Source organism: Ambystoma mexicanum, chromosome 9 (genome assembly GCF_040938575.1).
Source record: "Ambystoma mexicanum isolate Mex_15411 chromosome 9, UKY_AmexF1_1, whole genome shotgun sequence".
Lineage (NCBI taxonomy): Eukaryota > Metazoa > Chordata > Amphibia > Caudata > Ambystomatidae > Ambystoma > Ambystoma mexicanum.
Window position 1 is genome coordinate 377,137,857 of NC_090931.1, and position 17,008 is coordinate 377,154,864.

The 17,008-nt window shown below is 46.4% G+C and overlaps 1 protein-coding gene across 2 annotated transcripts in view; it reads left to right on the forward strand.

Moving 5' to 3' along the window:
- Positions 1–1,797: 1,797 nt before the first annotated feature.
- Positions 1,798–17,008, forward strand: part of RNF43 (ring finger protein 43) — a 333,549-nt gene continuing 318,338 nt past the window's right edge. Inside the window, exon 1 of one of the 2 annotated variants that reach the window (XM_069614840.1) lies at positions 1,798–4,383. In XM_069614840.1, the coding sequence (XP_069470941.1) occupies positions 4,135–4,383 (249 nt within the window). In that variant the 5' untranslated portion in view covers positions 1,798–4,134. The remainder of the gene's footprint in view (positions 4,384–17,008) is intronic. The other variant, XM_069614839.1, reaches the window with a different exon arrangement.

The window sequence follows — 17,008 nt, forward strand, 5'->3', positions numbered from 1 at the left end:
AAAACAATGCAGGAAGAACACAAGATGCGCACTCTGAGGAATCCACAATGGTTAAGGAGCACTATATCGTGGCTGGCGCCGAAGTAAATAGGCTATGCTGATGGAAGCGGAAGGCACGTTGCATGTGGGTCACGTGGCCTCTTACTCCCAGGAGTCATGGGAATTGTAGTCCGCCTGCGACGGCGGCCTGTCCGATATTAGGATAAGCGCCAGGGCAGCCTGCAGGGTCTGCGGGCGGCGTCCCGATATCCACGTGGAGGAAGCCGAGACATGGCATTGAGTCCAAAATGTTGCTCATCTTCAACACCTCCTCTTCAGATATTATAGAACGTCTATGTTCTTTTACCTTGTGCATCTTTTCTTGGTGCATCAGCTCTACTCCGCATGACGTCACCAGTCTTCTCTTTCACTCATTTACACACTTCTTCTGAACTTTGTCCAAAAGGCCATTACTTCTTCGTGAATGCATATAGGGTTTTCTCAATTAATTTTCTGCGGTATAGGCATCCTCACTGGTACTTGACTCCACCTCTACACTGTTGTCAAATAAAGAAGAAAAAATGTTTTCTCTTTATGTGTATGTTTAAAAAGGTTTTAATGTAACCACGAACACTTTAATAATAAAATAAAACAATATTGATTAGGGTATCTGAGGATCCCCACACACTTGGCCTATACATCCCTATTGGGGATACAACATGCAGATTTTGAGAAATACTGCATGAGGTATTTCAAAAAATCATCATATGTTTTTACTCCCTCCAACAATTAATTTCGATCCCCATTTTGTGAATGGAAATGGACGGTTATGTTACAGCAGCATTGCTTCTTGCTACTGTGCCAGGTAGGCACCACATACAATAATGCATAGAAGGGTCTGTAATTACCCTTCTGTGGATCATTTATGAAGATATGGAAATATACGAATCTGACCTGACCACATTGCCTCTGCTTTAGGAGGTCCCCGTGCATATTTTTATCCTTGAAGTTTAGGTATGTGCGTATCTCTTTACATGAAGGAAACCAATTGTTTCTAGGGCTGGAGTGTTTGTACGGATTTTTTTTTAACACCTAAACTTTTGAGGAACGTTTGTAGGGATCTCACCGCGTAATTATGCAGTATTTATCAAACACTATATTGCTCGGTAAACGGCGTTATATACTCAACAGTTATTATCTTGTCGGTGGTACAAAAATCGTGGTATTTAAAAAAAAACGCCTGCGTTTACCCTAACACCATGGCCTGGTTCAAAATTATGAAAATTAAATGTGGGCCGCAGTGACCGTCTGTCATTTTTTTTTTTTTTTTAACTTAGTGGTGGTCACACAGCTGGCACTCCTTACATCCAACAGGCCCCGCCCCATCCCTCTACTCATACAATACAAAGAACTTCAAAGCTTGACAAATATTGGCATTTTCCAAAAGTAAACACATTTGGGCGCAAAATGACATACATAAATGGCAACTCTGCATAATTTCTTGCTCGGGTGGTGTGTGTGAATGCTGACTTTTCGTCTGTCTTGTATCTTTTGGTGAGGCGTGGAGGCACTTTGCTGCTTCCTTTGCTGTTTCCGGTATATGCCGCGGATCCGAAATCTTCTTATTGGGCTAACGTTCTTCCACACAATTTGGGGAAGTGAAGTGGTATCACGGCAAAATATCTACCTATTGTGTAGGCGATGGGTCCTCTGGTTCTGTTTCCCTTCCTCCTGCCAAGCTGAACAACCCCCTACACGCGTCTCCTCCCTCAAGGTGCCCCCCCTTGAGACCCGCCTCAGCGATATCTCCTCCCCTTCGTTTCTACCTCTCCTCCCACGACCTGCCTCCCTCCCTCCCTCCCGTCGCCGCCCCTCCTTCTCACCCTGGGCCTCAATGATCCCTCTGACACCGCCGCCTCTCTCTACCCGGTGCTCCCCGGCTTCTCCCGGGGTCCGCGCGGTGATTCCCGAGTGTGTGCAGGCGGCGGCTGTGTTTCCGGAAACCTTGGGACCGCACTGGCAGGAGAGGGCCTGGTCTGTCAGAGGTGGCTCAATCTGTTCCGGGCAACTTCAGGGAGCACAGAGTCCTGGGGAGGCAACAACAACTCCACGGGGGCCCGATCGCTTCAGGGGCGGAGCTACGACTCGACGGGGGGAGAACTGCGCCGGAGAGACACCGCAGCGGCAGGGCAAGGCTGAGAAGCACACCTTCACGGAGACACCGCCGCTCCAAAAGTGGGTACACAAGACCCACGGGCACAGCCCCCCTTACAGAGGAAGTCTACGACTTTATCAGAAGCGGCAACAACTTCGGGAGAGGACCAAAACCTCCACGAGGTCACAGCGACCGCAAGGGAGGAGCAGCGACCCTGGAAGTGGGCCAGCAGCTCCACAGTAACATCAAGGCCACAGGGACAGCAACGCACAAGAAGTGGAGCCGCAGCTCTGTCGAGTCGCCACAACTGCAGGTACTGCAATAACAGGACAGGGACGCCTCGAGCCCGGAATGAGCAACACTCCTGGCCAGAGCCCTGTAGCTGCAGAAGTGCAAAACCAACTCCACTAACAGCACAGCTTTGGGTGGGGGCAGGATCAACAATTCCATCATCAAGGGAATAACAGCCCCACTGGGACAGACGAACATCGCAGGGACAGCACGGGCTCAAGGATTGTTGAAACTGCTCCACGGAAAATACAGCAAATCCAGGGGTGATACAGTACTCCGCAGAATCACAAAAACTGCAGGTGTGACAGGACAGTTCAAGGGAGGCCATAGCCGCTCGGGAGAACACGGTTCCAAAAAACAACTCGAGGAGGGTCTTAGTGTGGTTACAGGCCTACTGCAAGGGAGCGGCACCAAAGCGAGTGAGATATCACCAACCTTAGTGGAACAGCATCAACAAAACGTGGGACAAAACAGAGGCGACTGAGAAGAAGTGAAACGTTTTTTGGGATACACTACACCTGGAAATACTACTGACGGTATTGCATGCATTTTTTTTTATCTATCAACGTCGGTGTCATTTCTGTAAAGAAGGTTACCCATGTGTTAAAAGGCTGATTAACCGCATCGAATAGTACAAACCACTAAAGTCGGCAGATGTGGAACAGATGTACAAGGGGGAAGGCAAACGTCTGCAGAGGAACAGCTAAATCGTACAAACGAGCCCGGGGTGAGGCGCAGCTCGGCGTGAGGGAAGCCTCACACAAAGAAAGCGAGTTCCAGAGATGTTGTAACCAAACTAATAGCTCTGCAAATCCAGGAGGAATTGAAAAGGGGCCCCACAGCTCTTACCTGGAGGGAGAGCCGCTGCATCTCCCTGTTGGAACAAGTGTGTGAGAGGCAGAGACCTGCCCGCTGCAAATCATCCACACCCCAGGAGTCTTGTGCTGTTGAGGTGGGATAGGGGGCACCAATCAGATCCAACCAAGATCCTGTCGGGGCTGCTTACCAACTCTGGATGTCCTTCCACGGCGAGGGTTCACCAAGGCCCTCTCAATTGGCGCTCTTTTATGTCTTTGGACATTGCGCTGTCCAAGTAAAGTGGTGTAGCGGACCCCGGCCCTGTCACCGAGATCTTGTCCCGGCCTGCCATTGAGACGACAAAAGTAAACTCTGCCCCCCGCCCCCCGCAGGACCGGCGACCGACCATTCCAATAATGGGAGACTGGGCAGAGCCTGAGGCCGAAGGGGGCTGAAGGCCCACTATTCTTTTCTACCTTTCACCTACCACCACTTTCTCCCAGGCGTTGCACTTCCCGTGAAAGTGAAACGCTCTTAAAATATGAAAGTGCCTATTTTTCACTTTTAAAACGGACGTTTGGGAGAAGATCGCGTGACAGGCCCTGGGTCCGATCAACATGGTGCGCAGAGGCCCATTAGAGCTAGTTTTGCCCAATGGATCGAAGAGTCTTCAGAGGGCCAAAGCAGGGTTGATGTCTTGATGGACTGTGCTATTCTAAAGGAACAGAACACCTAATGAACTATTCAGACGTATGCTTCGCCCCCAATGCAATCGACCCCGAAGACACTAAGGCGCTTAAATTAAAGTGCTGCTGTACAAATGTTGCAGATCTCTGAGCACCAACTGTCAGAGTCTGCTCCGAATTCCTGAGCGCTATGGACGCCCGTTGCCCAGCGCTGCAGTGGGCAGTATGAGTAGCTCCCAGCGGCAGCTGGTAACCCTTTGGCCCTGGTTGCTGATGGCGACGCTGCAGGCGGGACTCGGGCACACAGGCCTGGTGCTGGCAGCGGCCGTGGAGTCGGAGCGTGCGGCTTCCCAGAAGGCCCTGATCCGCGTCATCCCGCTCAGGATGGATTTGGCAGAGAGGGCCAACCTGACCCTGGAGGGGGTGTTCGCCAAGGTGGCGGAGGTGACCCCGGCCGAGGGGAAGCTGTTGCAGGTAAGAATGAACTTATGCTTCCGAGACCTTACCATGCAGCCAATTGGCCCAAGTGTCAGATCCTGGGCCGGTCACTTTATGGCCCAGCCTCGGTTCCGTATTTTCTAAAATTAGGATTCCTTAGAAAGAGGCTTATTTTGGCAGTTAATTGTGGCATACCACTCGTGTTTTACATTTAGAATACCACAGTGAAGCAGCAATGTTACATCAATGTGTTCTTATTAGGGGAGATGCCCCAAGATAAGTCCTTTGTCACCCGCTACCATCTTCTTTTACAGGACCATACTCTGTAACGTTTTCAACAATTGTGGAAAATGGAACAAAAAAAAGCATTTGGCTGTGGCACATGGTCTGCTTGTTTGGTACGGTTTGCAACAGAGCAAACGGATTTCATATTCTTGTTTCATGAACACTTAACAAGTAATGGCACAAGTATCGTTTTCTTGACTTTAAAAGGTGATGGTAGGACCACGCTTGAAACTAACATTGTGTTATTGCTAAGGACATACCTGTTACAACACAGGTTTATGGCATGTTTTTATTAATGGGCTGTGCTTTATTAATACATTCTATTACAAAAGTAAATGGTTTTTATAAGAAGCTCATTCTTTATATTTTTTTCCAATGGTTTGACAAACCCTTTCCAACTTTTTTGCCCAGGCACAAAATATTTGATGTATTACAAGCTGGCGAATCTTTTTTTGCTCCAGGCTTTATTGTGGAAGCAGTAAACGACATGTGAGTCGGATTTGGACTCTTCTTTTGTCTCTGTGTGAAATGCATGGGGCGGTTGAAGGCTTGCGCTCTAGAGTAGTTGCCGTGCACTGCCTACTCGAGGCATCATACTGGGAGGAAGGCAGGACACCCACCGGCCACCTACTCCTTTTTGTTTTATTTATTGTTTATTTGTACAGCCCTTCTACACATTGGAAGTTATTCAAAGCGCTTCAAGGCGGAAAGGGAGCAAGGGGATACAGTAGTCATTCTTAGGCCTTGAAGTTTCCGAATGATGTGACCAAAAAGTAACTAGCGTACTAGGCCTGACGGAATTTCTCCTCGTGCCAGTGCATGAAGTGTTTCAGGTGCAACCAAACTAGGGAAGGGAGACAAAGGGGGGACAAGACAGAACTCGCTAGTCCTAGTAAATCCGGGTCATGCAAGTGTATAGACAGACAGATAGACAGAAGGATGTGCGAGGGAGAGGGGCTAAGTGCGCTCAGTCCAGCAGGCCCTAGGTTTAGTGCAGAGAGAGGTTCCACCTCTCATGCAGCGTATGCTGAAAGTGTAGAAGTCTGAACATGGTGCAGAGGCTCGGAGGTAAGTGCAAAGACTGGCGGGGAGCCTGTGACATGTGAGGATCTGAAAGGTAAACCAGGCGACCAGTCGGTAGAAACTGAACACAGTTAGGAAAGGGAAGGAGGAGTGAGGCAGGAGAGAAAACGAGAGGAGGTTAGCAAGGGAGAGAGAAGGAAGCGAAGAGGAAGGTCTTGAGGAGTTTCCAGAACCTAAGGCGCTCAAGGCGGAGAGAGGTAGGGAGGCTGTTCAGAGGGAGGCACCTGCAGAGGCTAAAGATCTACCCCACATCTCTTTAGAACAACGTCTCACCCGCAAAGATTTTGGAGGAAGATGAGCAGAGGGTCCTAGAAGGAGAGAGCGGTGTAGCTAGTGCAGGCCCCGGCTCCAGAAAGCCTTGTGGACTATGCCAAGGGTCTTGAACTTGATCCTAGCAGCCAGGGGGAGCCAGTGAAGGGATTTCAGTGCCTGAAAGTTGCGATCCATGGGCTTGAGGCCAAAGATAAGTCTTGCAGATCTGTTCTGGGTATGTTGTAGAGGACAGAGAAAGAGGCTGTTACAGTAGTCTAGCTTAGAGAGAACCAGGGCTCTGGAGACAGTGAGCCTTTGGGGGAAGTGAGAAAAGGTAGAATAACTCCTGGGGAGGTGCAGCTGGTAGTGGGACTTTTTGGAGCTGTGAGGAGAGAAGGAGAGAGTGGAGTCGAAGATGACCCCCAAGTTTTTTTTACCTCGCTAGTAGGTGGGGGCGCAGGGCCAACGGAGGCAGGCCAGTGAGAAATTGGGAAAGCGGGAGCCGGGGTCTCCATGAGCATGATCTCTGTCTTACTGGCATTGAGGCAGAGATCATAGCAGCACACCAAGACTGAATTGTGGAAAGGCAGTCAGGAATGAGCGAAGAGGAGGAAGAGGCTGAAGGAAGCCTGAAAGGGAGTTTTGTGTCATCCGCAGAACACTGAAAGTTAGAGGTGAAGGTAGAAATCTTGTGGGCCAGAGGGGCGATGTAGACATTGAAGAACCATGGGGATAGGTTAGATCCCTGGGGGACACTCCAAGTATAGAGAGTGATAGAGGAGAGAAAGGGGCCAAGTTCACCTGGGAAGGACGGTCCAAGGGAAAGGAGGCTAGCCACGCCACGGCCCTATCTGTGATGCCCAGGGTATCACAGAGACGGGAGATCAGTATGTTGTGGTTAACCGTGTTGAAGGCAGAAGAGAGATCGAAAAGAATGAGGACAGAAGGAGAGTTAGTCAGTATTTGAGAGCAGGTCTTCACGGTGTTCAGAAGAGCAGTTTCCGTGCCTGTGGATGCTCTAAAGCCAGACTGATGGTCATGGAGACAACCAACAGATTGTGTGGAGGGTGAGCTGTGAGATACTTAATTTCTCCAGGAGTTTGCCCAGGAAAGGAGTGATCGAGGTCGACCGATAGTTTGCTGGGATAGAAGGGTCAGCAAAGGGTTTTTTGAGCAGGGGGTGCACAAGAGAGTGCTTGAGAGAAATGGGGGGAAAACTCCAGTGGCAATGTGTTGGATACATTGCAATTTTTACTTCATGCACACATAATTGTGAAGGCACCAAACACATGATTTTGAGACCATAAATGTGCTATGCCGGTTTGGCTTTAAAAGAGTCATCACTGATCATGTATCATATAGTTTTTTATTTTGTTATGTTTATTTGTGTTTATAGTACACAGAGTACCTTACACAAAAAGTGTAAACGTATAACTTTGAGAAGAAATACAAAATTACAACAAACATCAATAATTCTGTTATGAATACTCTTAAAAGAAACCTATTCAATTTATGCCAAAATGCATCACTGTTAACATCATTAACATTTCTGTATTCAGTCCAATCGATTAAAACGGATAACATTTTAAATGAAGAGATTAGAGGGCTTTCCCTTGATCTACTTACTACCAGTTGGAGATTTTCAAAGATTTTTAAAATAAATGTAGCCGGAGCCAGAGTTAGATACTTAAGAAACCATGATACTTGTGAACCCATCATTAGTCTATTCCAAAAGGCTCCTGCATAACACTTCTGAGATAGAATGCATGTTAGGGTCCCAAGAATTCAAGCCTAGATTTAATTAAACAAGAGCCTTCTATTACACCATGATATAGGAATTCAGTCTTGCATAATCTGCAACTAATTTGAGTCCTATCACTTCCAAAGTCGGTAAGCAATTAAGTCTGACTTTTAAGATCCAGGTGCTAGTAGTTTGAAAGGACATTTTTGCAGATACGGTCTGATACTATTGCTGGGTATATAATAAAGGCTGTTATTCTTGTACAGCTTGAACCTCTGTGTTCTCAATATCCGCTATCCTGTCCATCATTTGATTTTGGTTTTATGACCATCTGAGAATTAGTACTAGCTATATCAGCTGGCTCCGTGAGCTTCTCGCACCGTTTTTGGAATCTACAGAGGAAGCTGTTTGAGCCCTTCTTGAACTTCACTTGGGTGGAACGCCAGGCAGGGCTTTTCTGAATCCATAACCTTCTTATAAATGAGGATACTTTTTTCATGTATTTTGCCGACCATGATAGCAAGTCCATCTCTAAGCGAATGACACTGATGGGTACAGATCTGGTCACTCCTAGAACATCTTTGAGAATACAGCCCTCGAGGGAATCCAAATACTTTGTTAGTAAGAGAAGTAAGTAAGTTCAGTGCCATAAAGACACATGACACATGGGGGTTACCTTCAAACAACGTCTCGCTAGTGGCACAAAGGAAAAAGCACACAACTTATGCTTATCACTTTAATCAAAGATATACAAGATCTTGTTTTCTCCTCCAATTTCATCTTAAATGTATACATATCATTACTGGCTGAAAAACAAAACCTAAGTAGAATAAAGATTCTACTTCAGACACCTTACATCATTTATGAACCAATTTACATTTTTTCCGTTTCGCTTTGTGATGACGATAAGCGCAAATGATTTAGAAGGATTTATCAATAACTCACTGTGCCTAAGGTAGTGTAACACCATTCAAGGAGCTTTGCAGTCCTGCAGGAGTCAAATCCATTCAAATTAAAATATCAGCATATCCAACGCGACCTGTTCAAACTCCCACATCTAGGGGGATATCCTGCCCAGACTGCACTTACTCCAAAGGTCTGCCAGGTACAAATTAAATAAAGTTGGGGCGATCAACACGTCCCTGGCGGGGGGGAGTGGGGAGGGGTGTGTGTCTCTAAGAAAAAAAAAGAAATGTTTGGTTCTGCTTATGCACCCGATGGCCTCAACATTCCTAGGAATTTAGCACTTGGTAAACTTCTACTTGGTGAGTTTATCACCTCCTGCACCTCAACCTCCCTCTTGGTCCCCCCTGGCCCTCCCCGATCTGCACCACATTACTTTGCGGCCATGCCCCTGCCTATCCTGTAAGGGCTGGTAGACAGGGTAGTTAGTTACTGCTTACTTACTAGAGTGTTTAATCCCCAGCAGCCCCATCATGCCGTGCTGATAGGATTATGCCACCTAACACACCTTCTTGGGGTTGTACTCCATTACCAGTCTTGGAGGCAACCAGCCATTTCTTGGCCAGCATAGTGTGGGAAGGGCCATGACCTTTACCTTTTTACATGCTGACCTTCTCTTGGTTGTACCATATTTTTTTATGTTTATTAATAATGGGCCGAAATCCCACAGGTATCTGGGCTCAAACAATTATACGCTCATACGAACAAAAGGGACATGAGAATCTGGTCCAGAGAAGCAGTCCAAGATAATTAGTCAGATTGCCTAAATGGAAAGGTTTTTAATGCTATTTGAAAGGACTTCATATTTCCCTCCAACCTAAGTGCTAAAGGCAGTGTGTTCCATAACCTACACCAGACCCCTTGCCTTTACCCCACCACATCATGGTTGAGCCAGTGCAACTTGGTGACTTCCTTGGTTAATGCCACAACGAGTTAACCACACTACTCTGAGAGCCCCCTCACTAGTGCTCTGAATTCACTACATTAGCCACTAACTACCAACACTGCAAACTTTTTAATGTACATACACCACACTGCTCATAGAAGAGCATTGCTCACTCCTTGTGTATCCACTCTCGCAACCTTCGTCCGCTTCGGACATTGCCTCAGTAAGGGACCGAGGTGGATGCAGATTTGTAGTGGTGTATGATTGTATGCTTGCCGGGTGAAATTGGTGCACTGGCTCTCACGTCTTCACCAAGGAAAGGCGAGCCTTTTCATCTCCCCAAATCCCCACACCATGTCTTCCTGGGCTAGATGCCTTGTGCGCAGGAGTAGTGTGTCATCCCTTTAAAACTTGTCATCTGCATGCTCTTTAAATGGTACCTCTAGTTTTTGTTACCCTGTGTGTGTAACTCCCAAGAAACGTCTCTGGCAGCATTTGTAATGCAAATCCAATGGTCTATCACGAGTGCTTGCTTAACTTCCTCCTGATAATGTCTACAATTGATGGGAGTAATGGGTGGATCAAAATGGCTGCACTCAACCCTACAAATAAGGGGCATATCGGCCACTTTTACTCCCTAAAAGGTGAATATTCCTAAAAAAAATAAAAAACATTGAGTAAAAAATACTCGATACTGAACAAAAAATAGTAAACGGACACGTAAGATCTTGTGCCCCTGCTTTCACCCACACAGCTCCCCAGATATGTTTGGACCAGTAGTGCACATAGTAACACAGGAAGAAACTATTATTATTATTATTATTATTATTACTACCTGGTTGGAAGTAAACATGTGTATGAATATCTAGGTGCAAAGCAATAATTATTACAAAAACATTTCCGTTTTCCAGTTAAAACATTTATACGCGCTTATAAAATACTTCCATTGGCAAATGAACTTACATTTTTACTTCATAAAACATGGTTTTAATCCCAACTTTAAAAAATAAGGAGTAAAATACTCCCACTTCAATGTCGTATCTGCAGCACTGGCTGCACTTATTCCATAGTGTCCAACTTGTGGCTCTTCGTGTATAAAACTTGGTGGCTGGTTTGAAAGACGGTAGAAATATTTGGATGTGCGTTTCTTCCTCTCAATGTAGCCACGTGACTTTAGCAATACTTGTTTTTTTTATCCCAGGTCTCCAACACCCTGATGCTTCTTGGAGGGGGTTAGGGCATCATACAAGTACTGGGGTGCAAAGTGACATGAGATGACAAAAAAAAAGCCAGGACTGCCCGAATAAGCTACACCTTGACATGGGGCCTGAGGCATTGTCTTTGGCCTCAAGTTTCTGGGACATTTATGGATAAATGTTAAAAAAAAAGGATGCTGGACTCTCTGGTTTCTTTATAAAAATTGATTATTGGGCCAAATGTATGCAAAGCTAGGATTTGAATCCAATGATAAAGAAGGTGGCATGTGATTAATCGTAATTGGAAAAGGACACCTTTGGGAAGGGCTGATCGCCTTTCGCAAGCACATGGCAATGCACATGTTTATCGATCTAATCATATAATAAAAGGCCAGATGTACGTTTGTCTGATGCAGTCATCACTTGTCACAGAGAGGGAGCTGTTGCCTTAAGATATAAAGAGACAATGCCAAGTCGCATAGCTTTGCCTGTTGTCACCACTAGAGGGAGCTGCTGCCTTAGGATATATGTAGTGGTCCTAATGTGTTAATGAAAACCTGCACTTTGGCCCGTGAATGCAGGCTTCTACACTAGTTGTGAAATAAAACATGTGGATACGTTGAGAAAGCGTGTCACACCTGTGGAAATCAAACTGCTGGCATACCTTTCTTTCAGGGCAGTTCACCCAGTGGAAATCCTAGTCAAAGCTATGTTGCGTGTTTTGAAAATTAAGAGTGCAAAGGGAAAAAATGGACACGAATGCATATGCCAAGTGAAGTCTATGCAAATGGCAAGTGTAGTATTGAAATAAGGGGTGTTGGGCTAATCATAAGCAAGCTCTAAACTAACCCTATGTTTATGCAGCTTCATGAACTAGTATTGGCCATAAATAAAGGTCTCTCAAATGTATGTGTGCAGTGGGCACTTGGTGTGCTATACGCATCGTGATGGTTTCTTGTTAGTGTGCATTTACCGTAACCCCTGTACACCAGAGGCAGACAATATAAAGGTGGACACTGTACGGTAGATGGCTAGATCTGTAGGGAACGGAAGTCATCTTGTGCAAAAAAAGGGACCTTTTAAAAAAAAATCTCATAGCCACATGGCATATACACCCCGTTCCATTCAGAAGATCTTTTCAGACACTTTTTTCTTTGCATTGTGGGCCTTTGGATTCCTGCATTTGTGAAGTGGGTATGTAGGTCTACAAGATACAGAATGTGAAGAGGGGGAAAACAGGACTGGGTCAGCATATAATACAGTGGGGCTTGTTGGCCTATATGGTCTAGGGTCTAAAATGATCTTTGTTCAGATGTTTTTAGCAAATAGTAATGATTTTCAATCTGGGTCAGACTGGGTTTATTGCAATCTTGGGGCACTGTAATTATTTGTCTGACAGTTATTTAGTTCCAGGCAACCTGCAGGGTTCCAAATTGCTGGGAGCCATTTAGCTCCTGCTTCTATCCTAGGAGAGCCTGGTTGGCTTAAAACTAGGAGCTGCTTTTGGCTCCTCAGGCTAACTGGTGCCTTAGAAACATAAATCTGTGACGTTAGTATTTGAGAGTGTTAACAAAGACGAATTAGGGCATATTTAGTGGCCATTTAAACTTAATGGATCATACATCATGGGCAACACGTTAGTTTGCTCCTCCTGTGCAAATGAGATTTGTGTTGCGCTGTGTACTCACTCCTGGTTCCCAGTGGTAGCTCCTGCCTACTGGGTGATGCCTAACACCCAGGAGCTGGTATTCACTCCTGCTTATTCAATCGTTTCTCGAACCCTGACCTGGAAATGCATCTCCAGCACAAAATCTAAAACTGGTAGTAAATAAAAAGCCAGCACCTCTAACTCAGACGTGACTATACCCTGTTACTCTGTGGTATCCCCAAACCAGCAACACACCTCGTGCTCTCAACCTATAATCATTCCACTGAAATGGAAAAAAGTGCTGTGTAGTTTTTTTCCACAAGCAGAAATTAGTTAAGTGGTCCTAAAACTTGCATCAAATCCACTGTTCACAAACTGTTGTGGAAGACAGGCCAAAATGGGGGAGGCCCTGTGGGAGACCCCAGTCAGAGCCACAGTTTTGGACCAGGGAGTCAATGGACCCGGTGGGGGTGTGTTGTGTATACAGATGGACTGGGCCCTCCCTCTGGTAATAACAGGCAGGCTGCACTGAAAAGTGGGAACACAATGAAGGCACCAAAGTCTTTGTAGAATCCAGAAACAGTTTATTACAGGAAGAGGAGTAAATTAATTGCCAGCAGGATAAATTATACATACCGGACACAGGTGATTGCCTGTATTGGTCGGCGGGCACAAGGCGGGGCATTGGTGGCAGGCATACTAGCTAGGCACACCCACTGGCATGGAACCCAGGGGCCTGGAGAGTACCCTTGAATGCAAGGGGGAAGAGATCGGGGAACCCAAAGGAGAAAGAGGGAGTTGGAGAAGGGGGCCATAGAGATCTTGAGGGGGGGAGGAGAGAGGTTTGGCAGGCAAAGAGAGACCTACAGGGGGAGAGACACACAGTGAGACACACTAAAACAGAGAGAGGGGGGCAGGCACAGAGACGCAGAGAGAGACTGGAGGGGGAAGAGAGACAGACGGGGGGGGGGGGACAAGGCAGACAGTCCAGGAGCCCTACTGGTGGAAAAATAGAGCAGGTTGAGGAGGAAAGGAGGGGGGGAGGATGGAGAGGGAAGACAAGGGTACCTGTGGATTGGGCCTCCTGAGCCCTGCTGCCCAACGTCGGCACACCACTGCCAGCAACAAAGCGAGCGAGAGTGCCCAGTCTTTTCTCCACAGACTTATGTAAGGCTGTTGCTCTCGCCCACTCCAGGGCCGGACTCTCACCCAGGCAAGTGTTTGTTTGGCTGTTGCCAGGATTCTGTGAGATTTCCCAGGTCAGGGGAGTTGAGCCCAGAGGGGAGGTTAATTGTAGGGTCAGGGGAGATTAAATTATAGAGTGCAGGGCAGTTGGCCCCAAAGGGGAAATTACTTGTTGGACTGGGGAATGGAGGAGGTTACCAGAAACGGTGAAAGAGGTCAGGGGCTAGCTTGGCGACTTGGCAGAGTGCAGGATAATTACAGGTTGTGGGAGATGTGGCATCCCGGAGCCGCCCACCCATGATGGACACAGCAAGTGTAACTCGTTTTGCAGGGTTCAGAGAGGCTTTGTGCCAAGACAAATGGGGATAGAAATTATAGAGCAAGGCGAGGGGTAGGAAGAGCTCAAAGGGGTTCCAGACTGCAGCCAAGGAACAGCTAGCACTGGTTATTGGAGGGATTGTGTCTTGGGTCCACACACCCCTCCCCCCACACAGTGCAGGGGACACAGATGAAAATACATTTGGGAAAAATAAGTCACCAAATACTTTGGAAAATGAAGTTGTGCAATACATTGAATACAGTGGGGAAATTAAGTCATGTACTATGTTGCATATGAAAAGGAACAGAGAAACTGCCATTTCCATAATGTAATCTACAAACCGAAACTTGGATGAAATTCACTTCTTAAACCTGAATTCACTGCGATTGGTCTATCCTATATCCACCCACCGGGCCAAAATAAAGTAACAAGGGCATGGCCATATAATTGTAACAAATCCAAATTGTAAAAAAAAGCCTGTTAGTGCCAAAAACCTGTACGAAACATAAGGCTCAAGAAAGGCCAGTCACATATGCACGGGCAAAAGACTTAAACCAATTCCCAAACACCCTCCAAAACCTTCAGTACAGCTACAGCCTGAAACTAATCTACAACTCTCAACCTTTAACATATTCAGGGTTTAAATCCTCTGGAAAACTCATGTTATGTAAACTGTACAGTTCAGTGATCGAAATAAGGATTTCCTTAGAAGGAACTAAAATAAGCTCCCTGCTATCTTGCGTCACACAGTAAGCAGGAGTTATTCCTGTGGAACCAGGAGCTATTCATAGCATATCATGTATTCAACTCGCATATGAGATAGAAAAACGATATATCTCTTCTATTCTAAATGGCCCCGATGTTTTAAATGTCTTCTAGATGTGTCCTAATTCCCAATCTACACACATTACCCTCAACCCAGAGCTAATGACCCATATGCATATTTGCACATTGGCCTGAGGAGCCAAATGTCGCTCCTGATACCGGTTGGTGTCAAGCAAATTAGGATATAACCAGAAGCTAAATGGATGCATCCATACTGTCCCAGGCAGGCATCTGCCAGTCAGAACTGGTTTCAGGCTGATTACAGCCCACTGCCCTGGGATACAGGCGTCCAGTTGCCCAAGATGGCCACCTCTTTTCAGGCACACAATGATGGACAATGGATAATCAAGCAACTCCCTCAAGTCTTTGAGGCCAACTTAGACCACCTTAATCTTTAGGAATGGAGGAGGCGACCAAGAATAGATCCAGCCAGGAATATGCAGTCCACCCAGTGGAACCATATTACATAGGTGAAAAAGCCATCATCAGCCTAGCCACTTGACTAACCGAGAGTATCCTTTCTCTGGGACACAATGGGAGGAGGGGGCTCAGGCTTTGTAGTCATAAGGACATTTAAGGTCGAGTACATAAAACTGAGCCAAGCTCTTAAGAGTGTGGGGTGAAAAGGTACAGGGGGCTACTTTATGTGGTAAAAGTTGGCTTTCAAACTAGCAATGCCACATTGCATGCCAAACCTACAATGATCGTTGAGCGTTTCCATTTTGTCACAGTCCAGATATTCTTTAATACCAAAATGTTATCCCTATGTCTACAATAAACCCTTTTTAGATTTGCTGGAATGGTAAGCCATTGCTCCAATCTTCTACTTTCAATGTATTTTTTTTTCAGCATTTTCAAATTATTCTTTTCAGATATTAACAGACTTTTAGCATTGCAACCGTGGGTGAATGTATTTGTGCAATGTAGTTCTTTCATATTGTTTTGTACCGTGGCTTTACATTCCAGCTTATGTAAGAGCTTTTAGGTGTCTCTTGTCACAGGGTTATGGAAGGCAACAACGGGGAGCTTAGTGGGAGGAGAAGAGGCAGGAGTAAATCCAAATGTGTTGCTTAAGTACTTCTGGCCTTCGTGCATCAAGGGACACTTGGGGTATCTATATATCCAAATAGCAAAAAAAAAAAAGTATAGGTGACCTGCTCGAATCATTATCCCAGTAGGTATGACGGGAGATCTGCTGGGCTGGAAGATGGAGGTGTATGTGTGGTGGAGGTAGAGTTCATTGGCGTGCAGACGGGTGTCGCCACGACTCTGCTGGAGTAAGTGAGGGGTTGGAGGCACTAGTAGGCTGTTCAGGGATCTGTGGAAGGTGGGAAGAGGGAAAGGACAAGATCAGTACTATTTATCAGATGATGGCGGCCTGGCGAATGTTAATCTTGTTTTTATGGTGATTGATGAGGTGGGCGGCGGGCTAGGTGGATAGTTTGTGTGCATTGCAGTTTTTTTGGGCTTAGAGGAGAGCTCGGGGGCAGCGCGTTTCTCTTGGAAGCATGACGGCGCAGAGCAAAACAGGTTAAAATCCCAGTCTGCGGTATCAATCGCGTTATAAAAGATTCATTGTCCTCAGTGCTGGGCAGTGCTCTTTGAGAGGTCTTGCTTCATCTCCCATGTCCATGGTATATGAGGGAGACGGAGTGGCTAGGGTTCAGCTAGCGTGATTGTAACGGTACATTGTGATAGAAGGGAGGACTTCAAATCGTGTCTGATTTTGAGGGGGCTTTAATGTGATTGAGCCGTTTCTAACAATCTCTGCATTATGGTTGTTATATGCTTGTCTAAGCTTGAGGGGTGGTGATGATGTCTAGTGTTTGTTATGGCAGATGTCTGGGTGAGACCGACCTGAGAATTGGGAGCACTTGTGTCTGCAACATTCTCCTTAAAGTGGTTGTCTTGGGGTCTGGGGTCCGTAGTAAGCAGTGCTTTAAGTGGGAGGCAGAATCGGGGGGGGGCATTGGCTAGGTGCATATGGGTTGGTCACGCCTCCTAACTACCCCCCCTCGTCTGAGGGGTAGGGGCCTGGGAATTGCCTGGTTCCCAGGCAGTGGGTGCCAAGAAGGAGAGCTGGGGCACACTGGTATCGTACTTTTTGGAGAGTGCTGGGGCTCTGCCCTGGCTATACCAGTACACTTAAAGTTCTGGTAGTAGGGCAAACCATGCATAACTACCATTTTGAGTTTTGTTTAGTGTGTTATAGTGAACAGCCAGGTTTTAAGATACTTCCTGAAGGACGTGCCATTTGAAAAGACACAGGTTTGCATGG